General features: G+C 38.3%; 1 protein-coding gene across 1 annotated transcript in view; it reads right to left on the reverse strand.

The window, feature by feature from the left end:
• Positions 1-12315, reverse strand: part of SRBD1 (S1 RNA binding domain 1) — a 125439-nt gene that overhangs the window by 64670 nt on the left and 48454 nt on the right. The window contains exon 17 of the mRNA XM_061475325.1: positions 1518-1609. Within this exon, the coding sequence (XP_061331309.1) occupies positions 1518-1609 (92 nt within the window). The remainder of the gene's footprint in view (positions 1-1517; positions 1610-12315) is intronic.

A 12315-nucleotide genomic window follows, 5' to 3' on the forward strand; every position in this document is an offset into this window, starting at 1 on the left:
TTACTCTATTTGATGTACAACACTAAGTAAAAGTGACTGAAGTGTTCAAAAATTAACTTCAGGAAAAAAAGGAAAATCCTGTACATCTGGAAAAGTATATTGTTATTAATTAGATTTCCTCCTTTTCACTGTTTTTCTGTTCATTTACATCAACTCTAAACCCACAGTTAACGTATCAGCAACATAAAAAACTCTGGCCCAAGGGAAAGTTAATGGCATGTGTCACAAATATGGAAATGTCACATTCCTAGTATTTGCTCTGGCCATACCATAGCATGTTCAAAACCTCTGTGGCTCAGGTAAGAAATAATCACAAGGGAACGTGTTCACAGGCAGGGAGAAAAAAGCCAAGCACGAAGAACCTAGAGGCCTGTCCTACAAAGGGAAGGGCTGATAAAGACACTTAAAGAATAGTCCTGTAAAAACATTCACTTGAAACATCGAGTTCACACAAATCCTTTTTCCCCCTTCTTGGAAATAAGGGGAACATAGGGAATTCTAGAAAGTGTCACCCCCCAAATACCACCAAATGTCAAATTTGTTTTCTGCTGATCTACACCTTTCTAAGGATTTCCACACTGGCAGCCTGCTAGAGTAACAATCAAATTAAGAACAGTATAATTCTGACTGGAAAAGATTTACACGAGTGTTACTGTATTTACAAATATGCTGTATTTGATTGCGTATGACAGCAAAGTGGAGGAAAATGAAGAAAATAAAAACCTGAGGCAGATAAAGAGACACAAAAAGACAGGCACATGAAAAACACACAAATAAAGTAATCAAAAAATAGCCTCAGACCTTACTTTGCAGCTGTTTCCCAATAAACCAAACGCATGAGTAGAATTGGGATGCCAATGAAACTGCTAGGAATTTGATCTTTAAAGACTATTCTTTAACCAAACACTGAAAACTATAACGGTGGCACCTGTACATTTCTAAGAACTTGGGCTGTATTATACCTCAGTGACATTTATGCTGAAGTAGGTAATTGAAAAAAACCTCAATAGTATTTCTTGAGGACTATATTCAGCTACATGAAAGAGTTTAAAGCGATCACAATGAATGCACACCCTTAAATTATGTGTTCTATTCTTACCTGTTTTTTCCAGCCCTTGAAGTGTTTAATTATTGTTAGAGATGTTTGTGTACGTGAAAAGGACAAGAGAAGAGAGGGAAGGTCTACCTCTTGTGGGCATGGACCTGTCCTATAAAAGTTTATACAATTCATCATTAATATTAATCCCCATAAATTCTCCTGTACCAGCCTGCTGAAGGAATACACACACCCACAAGGACGTTTACATTACAGGCCTTAGTAGAAGATGCCATGGATTTGCATACCTAAGACTTCAAAAGTGAAATGATAGCAGAATTAGTTGGAATCAAAACATCCAAAACCTTCACTTTTTATACTTTAGACTGTTATTATACTTAATATTATAAACAATATTGTCTGAAAACTGAGGCTTGAGCTCCATGCTGAAACAGTGATAAAAACAAAATACACTTCATACCTGCACTTCGCAGGTTAGGGTCCAGGTCTGGCATTTCCTTGGACGCTTCTGGACTGACACTGTAGATGGATGCTCCTGCTTCACTAACGATGCTGAAAACGAAACAGTAAATAATTAAGATACCACACAACTGAAAAACACGACTGAAAGACTTAGTAAGTGACTTAACTGGATATTTAGATGGGTTTTTTTAAGCCCTGTGTTTTAAAAATGCTTTCAATCAGCTTAATACTTGCAAAAGGAAGACAGTACAAAGAAAAATATATCCATTTAAACTAAAACACACCTCCCTGACCTACAATATCCATTCTTTTGCAATTCTGGCCCTATTATAAATACACACTGTGAGTGATATCTGGCCCTGCAGTAATCTTACAACGGAGAAAATGAACACAAGAAACAAGTGTTAGCAGAAGTAAACAGGCAAACCAGCTTCCATAAACAAAACAAAATCCCACCTGACAATTTCATTGAGAACACCTACATTCTCGAGTCTAACATCAGTTAAACTATTACCCGAATCCAAGACACGAGTGTGCACACACAGTCTAAAGCTGTCTGCCTGAGATACCCAGCAAAACTCCAACCTGATACACAGAGCTGCAGCTTGCTTCTCAGCGGCACTTAATATCGTATCCTTCCTGCGCTCACTACCATCCATAAAGAAAAACACAGACTGCTTGTCTTCGGTAACTTAAGCTACAGTTCATGTATCCACCACACACCTCAAGCTCATTTAGTAATGAGGATAAACTCACCCACTCAAATCACAACACAATTAAAATACCCTTGAGTGCTCTAGTTCCACTCAAGAGAAAACGGCCATCGAGCGTTCACAGCATAAGTTTATTTTCAGCTGTGAAATTTGGACACCACTGAATCAACAGCGTATTGCTTCAAATAACTTCAAGAGAACTTGAATTTCAGGTTCATAATTAAGGCATCGTACCGCTACTGCAGCGCAGAGGCACACTATCGGCTTCTGAACTACTCTTACTTTTACTATTCCACCCTTAGAGTAACTTTATCTTTGCCAGAAGGGTTGTGCTTTCCTTCCTTAAGGACCAGACCTTTCAATTGAAATGATAACTTTGCTTTATATTGTTTTACAATTGGACCATAAATTCACCTTTTCAGAATATTTAGTAGGTCGATTTTTTAAATAGAAGCCTCTCCCTTTTGGAAAAGGTGGAGAATAGCTCAGAGATGAAACACATTCCCATTCAATGTCCCAAGCACGCTAACAGTAAGTAGTGTGAAACGCAAGTATAAAAGGTAAGAATTTCTTTTGTTTTTACAGATTCCTCCCAGCTGGAATCTGGTAGAGCACAGTACCCAAGTCAGATTTTATAGTTACATGAAACTCAAAAGAACATTTCAATATTACAGACAGACTGAATCTTTCAATAAATACAGAGAATAAAATCCTGTTCCCATTCAAACAATCAGACCAGCTGAACAGGGCAAGTGAAAATGAAACTATTTACATGGGCTCTTAAAACGATTCAGCATTATGGGCATTCCTTTCCTATAACTGACATAAAGAAATAGTCCCGTTACAGAGTTCAGAAACATGGTCACATCACAAAAACCTAACTGCTTGAAAAGGAAGATGCTGACAGAAACCCCAAACTGATTTTTCTGATTAATAGGTAAAAAACAATGCAGCAGAAAGTATTTCTTAACCTGTTCACACCTTATAAAGGCAGCATTTGGCAAGAGCTCCCTTTTCCTTATTGCTTCCAAGAAAACACACACATTAACACATACTTCTAACAGCTTTTCAACTAATGGCTCTTCAATCTTGGTATTCAAACAGATCCAAAAAGTTACTTCTTGTGCAATTTCTCAATCTAATACATTGCTATTACACTTAAAAAAGAAGAAAACCAGTGTTTTGTACACATTTTCACAATGCTGTACTATTAAGTACATTACTGCACAGAGCTTCTTGCTTGATCCCTCCCTGTATTTTATGCTGTGAAAAAACAAAGTGTCCCTGGATGGGAATTTTCACACACTTGAGAGTTTATTGATTCTCATCAATGCTACGCTGATAGTTTTCAGAAGCGAGAGGACTGCAGTAACACTGTCCTTCTACAGTAGTAAGTGAATCATGCCATATTTGAAGATAGGCAATACAAAACCTCCTTACTAAAACGAGTAAATAAAAATAAACTCAGGATGGGAGAAAGAAACATCTGAAGAGAGCACATTTCCTTTCCTCAAGTGCAAGAATACTTACACACCGGGGGGAGCAGAAGGAGGGTGAAGCCAAGTAAAAAGTTATCTCAAGGAGAAAAACAAGATATAAAAAGCACTTTCAGAAGCAGCATACACTGGACATCCACTCTGAGATGCTTTTGTGTGTGTGTGCAGTTATTCTATGAAGTATTTGGTGTAGCAGACTTGATGTTCCACTCACGCAGAACCCCATAGTGCTGTGCATAAGACAGTAAAACCCAGACGTTAAACGAATTTGTTACCCAGAGTAAATGTGTAGGGGCATGAACTCCAAAGAAACCATCCCGGGGTTCGTTCAAGCATAGTCAGCCAAACTTGAGTGGCTGGCTTGTGGCTTTATTTAGTTTGGTTTTAGCTACAGTGAGGTGGTTACTAACGTGACACTGGCACATACAAGACTAAACCGTTTAGCTTGCTCACAACGTTAAGATGGCAAGGAAATTAGGTTTGGGAATTTTTCTTTGCAGTTGCTCTGGATTTTGCTCTTGGAGCAGACAGGAGACAAGTCACTTGGGTTCACAGACGCTTTGTTTTCCAAATTCTAATAATTCTCTTTAAAAGGGGATGTTTTATAGGACGATTTAAGCTAATTTGATGTTCTAAAATGCTCTACATCATGCTTTCAAAGAATATACATGCTGTATGTCAGGGCACATTAAGACAAAACCAAACCTGCTCAAATAGCAAGCAACAGAAATTTACTCTAAACTACTGCAGTCACTGTTCTCTAACCTTTCCCTTCCCCCTTTTTTAAAGGGTACAATTTTCAAGAGACTCAAAAAAAAGCCTACGTAAGAGTTGGCAAAAAGTGTATTTCAAGATCTGTATATCTTCAGACTAGAATTTCTTTCTACTTTGACATTTTAAGCTACAAAATGGATTAAACCAGAAAACTAAACTTCCCCACCCCCTCATGAGATCCTCATTTCATGCATTCCTTAAGAGGAAAGATTCTTGCACTGACCAAAACCTCAACAGTTAAAACAACACTATTAAAAAGCTATTTTGCTATTTAAATAGGCAAGTGGTTACGGTATGATATGCTTATAGTACATGAACGGACAAGTTTCACGAACTGCTTTCTGAATTAACAAGAAAAGCAGGTAAAAACTCTGGGATTATGCCTCCACACAGTCTATTTCCCACATCCACAGCCCTACAACTAGTTTTTTTTCCCGCAGCATCTCTACCGAACTTAAAATTAAAATGCTCAGACCACAAAGGCACTACGCAAGATTGCAGTTTTCTCTTTTTAATTGTGCAAACAGGCTTGTTGCAAGGCACCAGTCTCAATCACATTTCTTAAGGGACACTTCAAGGAGCGTTAAATCAACGCTAACTGTATTCCACTAGCACCACCTGCTGGACCCTCAGCTTTATGCCAGAGACCATGGCCCCTGTATTCTGAATACTGTTAAGGAGCCTTTAAAAATTACTACAGTGAGTTTTCTTTCTCAGCTTAAGCAAGCATTATGTATCTGGTATGAAAAGTTAACTTGGAGACCTGTTCAAAACACTCATATTTCCAATTTCTTAATTTTTACAGGAATAAGCCTTTCTTGTAAAAGGTAAAAAAAAATAAAAATCCAAGAATACTTTTTTCTGTAAAATTCAAAGCTATTGCATACCTACAAAAGTGCATTAAATTAAAGGTTACATGTAACAAGCTAGATTTACCAACAGTCATTTAACTGTATTACCCACGGCAGGGGGTTGGAACTTGATGATCTTAAGGTCCTTTCCAACCCTAACTATTCTGTGATTCTGCATTACAATTTCATGTACATGAGTGTAATGGCACATTTTCTAAAACTCCAGTGGTTCTTAAGCAGCAAGTTTTCACTGAAAAGCTTTACAAAATAATGTGCAAGAATCTCATACATGTCTAATGAAGCAGATGTATTAGTCTAGAGGCTTCTAGCGCTAATGATGGATACAGCTTCCCGACGTTTCCATGAACCTTACCAACATTTCAGACTGTTTTATTGCACTTAAGTCATTTCCCCACAATCGAATGCAACACTGGATTAATAACCTACAGAGAGAGAAAAAGTAACTTTATCTGACTTTATGTAACTTACTGTTCCTACAATCTCCAAAACCCTGATTTACAACTTGAAGCCTTTAAAATAACATTTGAAGAAACAATACCAATACAAAGAAGAAACCAGTGTTAATACTCGGAAGAAAATCATGGGCGCTCTAAGAGCAAAGGAGTATGTCAGCCTCAAAGGACCCACATTTTCATATTTGGACACAAAATGATGGCCTGCTAAAACATAATTCCTTTCTCAATCAAAATTCCTCAAGTGTCATTAACTCCTCTAACCCAACTTTTTACATATTAACTGAATAAATATATCCTTCATAAGCTAATGGCAACAAAAGCTGGAGGCTCCCACAAAGGAAAGTAGAAGGGTCAAAGAGGGAAGATGAGAAGAGTCAAAAACATTATTCCGTGTTACTTACTAAAAGAAGTGGCTTAAGAATTAGAGGACAGAAAACCAAAATGAAATAAAATGGCAAAATACTTTCTAGAAAAGAATGATACTTTTAGAAGCTTGATTGGAATGATACAAGTTTTAATAATGTTACTAGATTTAATGAGTAAAAACAAACTGAGGAGAAGCACGGAAGACTTAATTAAGGCTCTAAAGAAGACCGGGTTATTCTATGAATAAAAAAATCCATTGGGTACAACTAGCTTCAGAAAAGGCTAAAACCAAAAATGGTTGAGAGCTATGAGGCACCCATGGCAGAAGCAACTTTGCCAGCTCCTCCAGCTCCTCACCATTACCAATGGCTAGCTGCATGTTTGTTGAGGTCAATGGGCAGTTACCAGCCATTCCCAGGATCTCACTTTTGGGGGTACATGCGCACTCCAACCCCTACACACTGGGCACAGACAAGTCCCTTCTGTGATGAATACAGCCAACTGGAGACTGCAGTCCAGCGCAGGCTGAGCAAGATGCAGTGATTTGTTCAGCCACACGCGCTTCGCCACAGGAACAATAGGATACCAGGCTTGACAGACTCTGGCTCTGACACAGGCAAGCCATTACTCCGTTTTTTCCCCTTATGAAGAACATATGTCATGGAAGTGCAAGATAAAAAGGTTCTGGTGTATACTAAATAACGTATTCAAAGAATAAAGAGCCCTAGAAGGTTTTTAAAAGCCTGTTTATTCTGACAGATGAGATTAAATTCAAAACTTAGTCTTTCCCACCTCCAATAATCTAGTGCTATGGCAAAGGAAGATGTTAGAAACACAACAAAGAGATTATACCAGAAATACTAGAAGATTTTACTAGAAAGCAATCATTATTGAACAAAATCAAGCCAAACCCCACACAGTTAATCTGTGGTTTTAAGTAATATGAAGATTTAACTTCAAATTTTAGCAGTATATATAAGTAAGGGGATACTCCAGTATTAAACATTTTATGATGACAAAATACACTCTTAGGAAAGGAATTTTCATCTATTTCCACTGCTTCATTCAAAACATTCCAGCACTACACACCACTCAAGTTTTGCTCTTATGGAAGCCCACCTTTCAGAATCAGCCACATTAGACAAGAGGTGTTATTGTCCTCTTTTGCAAAAATACTACACAGAAAAAGCTCAAACTGCCTCATAGTCAATACATTCAAAGAGATGTGGAGAACACAAGTCTTAAAGTACAGTTCCTGCTCAGGAGCTCCCAAGCACACAAGAAATAAAGCCCACAAAGTGTCTTCAGGTAGCACGTCAAATGATAAGCAATGATACAGATCCCACCTTGTTGATCAGCCACATTCTTTAAGTCTCCATAGAAAACATCAGGTGAAATTCTGCTTACAACTAGTGTTTTGAATTCACAACAAAGTCCGTAAACGTTTCCATCCTCGTATGAATGATTTTGCTCAGTATTTCACAAAGGTAACCAGAAATCACACCACACAAAGAATAAAGCAAATTTGTCCTAACCAACTCGGTCTACTTTTTAAAGTAAAAATTACTAAACTATTTCCGACCAGGAGCTGTCAATGCAGCAAACTACAACAGAGAACAATGTGTTTAAACAGGGTCTTTCAGAAAGAAACCCTACTTGTGAAACAGCTTGCGGACCCTACAGCAGAGACAATAATAAAGTACCTTATAAAGCATCTTCCGAAATAACAGAATTTCAAGGCAACCATCCTTGAATTAGGGATTACCTCTCTCCTGTTCAGACACAAGAGATATTCACTGCCAGTTAAGCTGATGGCTTTCTTGGTGGACAGTGTAGATCTTTAGAATATAATGAAAAGAATTAGGCCTGTTTCTATCAGTGTTTAAAAGTGGGGGAAGCAATCGTGGCATAGGATTTAAAAGCTTCTCCTTTAAAAAGTTACTACTTTAGAAAAATGGAGCCAGGTTCTACCAACTTCCACGTTTGGATGAAGGCAGAAAACATCCTACATAAAATGTTTCACTGATTATAAAATTAAAAGAATTAAAAACTTAGATTTCAATTCCTCAACTACCATCATTCTCCTCCCCAAAGAAAAGTGGTGTGAAATTTCCTGCCAGTGAACCGGTAAGACAATTGTTACTTGCAGCATAATGAAAAAGGCTTGAGAAATTACTGCAAGATATAACAATGAGCTACCATGCTTTAACTTCTTCTGTACTAGGTATAACTCTGTAAATCCCTAAGTCAAAACCTACCTACTCCACTGAACTAATAAAGCTAACTGTATAGCTACAGCCTGGAATCCTTTATTCATCTGCGAACGAACCATGCCCTTAGCACATCCCTACAAAGGGAAGAACGATCAGATATCTGTCTTCATCTTGTCTGAAAACGATGACATTTTTCAGTAAGAAAAGGGTCCAAATGGCAGGTGTCAAAGAGCTTTAGCTTCACACGTGGTGCTAGGAGGCAGAAAAAACAACAGTAGCGTGTGGCCATGTCAGAGCTGCACAGAAGCTGCCGTACAAGTGCATATCTGAAAAGAGCAAACCTCATAGCCTGTTAAATCAATCTAGTGCCAGATGCTGTTATCAGAACAAAACTGGTGCTGCGGATTCATCCCCAGAAGAAATACACGTCCCATGTCTGCAGTGAAAAGTGAAAGACCTCGGGTGGCATGTCTCGAGACTGAAGGTGACAGTCACCTGCGACTACCCCCACCGCTCTCATTGACAGTTTCAGACAACGGGTCCTGTCATTGCTCATAGAGCAGCTGGAGCTGAAGCTCCTTCCTGCTCTTGTAGAGAGCTTTAATATCCGAACTCCAGGTCCAAAAACCTACTTCCAAGTTAACCATCCAACTAAAAAGCAGTTAAGTAATTCATTTTTACTTTAAACACTAGTACAGTAGGAACTAAGAACATTTAGCTACTGCTCTTCTCCCTGTTGCAGTAACGCCATGAAGAGAAATGGCAGCAATAAAATAACATTATAGAAAATTACTTTAATGTACAGGGACAAGTTTAAAAAGAGAAAAACACATTTTATATGATTACAGTATAATGGCATTAAAGTAATTCTAAACAGAATTAATGATAAATAGATGTATTCAAATATGCAAAAAAGTTACATACCTGAAACTGCCCAATATTAAAACAAAGGAAAGACAGTAATAAAAGGCATACGGATTGACACAGGAAATAAAAACCCTGGAGTCCACTTCTAAAAATACAATAGGCATGAAAACAGGTATGTTCCTTATGAATACACTTTATAATTTCAAGACCAACCAAGCCAACACTCAGTTTTACACTCACATTTCATATATTCATAGACTTTTGAAACAAAATTGCCTAGACACACACATTAAAAACATGGCACTATTCAAAAAGATGCTACCCCAGAAGCCTAGCAAAACCATCCCACGCTGAAGAGCTCAATGAGCAGCCTTACTTAGCCCCTGACCCTCCCTGCTCTCAAAAGCTTGGTGAAGCCAACAAGCCCAACCCAGGACAGTGAAACACAGCCAAACTGCAAGTTCCAGAGCAGGAGACTATCACCAAGGCTGTCCAGTCAGCAGCTCCTTCTCAGCTCAGCAAAACAGAAACCCCTGCAGTGGTTGCACATGGGGAAAGCTGATATTTCACCCAGCCCATTTCAAGCCATGCAGGATCTTGAAACAAACAAGACCCATCCTGCCTACTTTGAAAAGCAGCAGAAACAAAAGATAAAACCCTGGAACTCAGTGATTCATAATTATGCATATGCATATTTATTCAAGTTGCAGCATTATAAAGCATTAAGATTTTGGGAACAAATAAGACTTTTTAAAACAACAAAAAAAAACATTCCTGCCGATAAGAAATACCTAGACTTTGCTAGTGTCATCTACATTTGGCCTTGTCACCAACAGTTTGTAGTTAGGAAAACTGACATCTGTCTAAAGTCTATCTAATTTCCAACCAAAACCATTTCCCTATCGCACACACTGTCCTACCCACACCACCCTTCTCCTGCAGGACACCGGACATTTAAGATACAAATGATCCGTTAAGGAAAGTCCATCAGGTTCTCCAGTGAATACACTCTCTAGAATCACTTTTAACTGGTAGAAGGGGCATCACATACGCTGCAATTGTTGTGGCTAAAACACAGTGGTTAAGCCAGACCAAAGGCTGGAGCTTCGAGTCACATTAACTCTCATGAAGACCGTGTCCCCAGAGTGGAGCATAACTGGACAAGACCACAACATATGGAACAAAATGCCTCTTGGACAATGGCACCTCCAGCAACTGTCATTTTCTTTAATGCTCATTCTGGGCAGTTGGGAAGCAGCCTGGCGAGTGCTGCGTGCAGCCTCCACAGCCCTGATTCATGCAGAATTCTGACCTGTAGCTTTGGCTTGAGACAGGCTTTATTCCTCTTAACTCCCCCCCCTACAATATCACTAATCTTCATATTTGAACTCTCCTTAGCAAGCTACCCTCTCCCCAAGCACAGATCCACAAGGGAAGGCTGGAGACAGCTACACTCCCATTAGAGCTGAGCAATGCAATGTGGATAGATGCTCTGCACGGGGTGAAGGAATCACAGATCCTCTGCTGCTGCTTTTCTTTGTTCACTCCCCATCTCTCTTAACATCCAGGCTTATCTGAAGACAACGTACTAAATATTTTTAACCTACAGACACTTCTTGGCACAGTTTACTGAACTCTGCAGTACCCAGGTTTTAAACGTAGCAAAACTCAAAATAAATTAGGAATTCTGGAATCAGAATGAACGCCGGCAGAAAAACTTCTTTCAGGTATTAAATAACAAAGAAAAGTGTGACCACGTCTTTCTAGCCATGTCGTTTCTTCTTACGTTGACTTGGAATGCACCTAAAAACAAAGCTGTCTGCTTTAGTTCACTGAAGAGACGTTTGCCTCCTGCGTTTATTCCCCTGCTCAACATACTCGAGACAAACATTACATGAAGTAAATGGCGCCTCATGCAGACCTGATCAGAATTCCATGCTGCTATCTCTGAAAAGTTATTTCCACAAACTTCATCATGACAGTGCTCTCACAATTTATCAAGTCCTCATTTGTATCTTTGCTTCGCTTTTTTTTTCATTTATCTTAACACAGGAAAAAAAAACAGTTTGCTTTGACACTTTCCTACTCTAATTATACTCTAAATTATGACTGTTCAAAGCTGATAGCGATCAAGAAGTATTTCGTTCTGTCCATCAAGGAAATTGTTTTTCTACACTGGAAAAAAAGGCTGTAAAACTGAGGTACTAGTTTAGTGCTTTCAGCAAAATCAATTCCCTGTGAAGGAACTGTAGCATTGCAATATAAAAAGGATTATAGCAACAGACAGGAAGAAAAAACCCAGAAAGTTAAGAAAAAGAGTAGGTTACACATTCTTCAAAAAAAAAAAAAAAGTAATATTTTTAATGCAAAAATGAAAAAAAAACAACCCCAAAACAAATACCATCAAAAAAAAAACCAAACCAAAAATCAAATGAAGCTTTACCTTAACAAGCACACTTTTATTGCTCAGTTACTCTCCTCAGACACAGATGCGAAGGTAAGAGAATGTACTCAAACGTCTGTAGAGCAGCATAAGAACATTGAATGTGTTTTAATTAAATTACACATAGTTTCCTTTTCAGGCCTTGAGGGTTCTTTCACATCTTCTCTGGTGCTCCTCACTGTCATAGTTCTAAGAATTATTATTTACTAACATCATATGCAACTTCTGGGTACCTACAACAAGAGGTGCTAATCTGAACCAAATACATCCTCAAAGGAGAGCGAGCTAAACATGAGGTGTATTTTAAACTGTTAAAGGATAAAAAAGAATACACTGGATACCTCTCATTTTGTATTACAAACAGAAGTATGTATCAATCTCAGTTAAAACAAACAAACAAAAAACAGCAAAAACACCCCCAAAAAACCCCAAACCCAAAAATCAAACAAAAATAACCACCAAATCGCCACAAACTTGAACTGGATTCATGAATTGCATGTTTTTACAGAAAATAAATTCTTTCAGCAAGACCAAAAGGGGAAAAAGCTGACAAAAATAAATATCTGTAATTAATGAAATAAAAGTGCAGTTAGGTAG

Source organism: Pezoporus flaviventris, unplaced genomic scaffold, assembly GCF_033815535.1.
Source record: "Pezoporus flaviventris isolate CSIRO_AGI_PZ_B2104156 unplaced genomic scaffold, CSIRO_AGI_Pfla_v1 ptg000083l, whole genome shotgun sequence".
Lineage (NCBI taxonomy): Eukaryota > Metazoa > Chordata > Aves > Psittaciformes > Psittacidae > Pezoporus > Pezoporus flaviventris.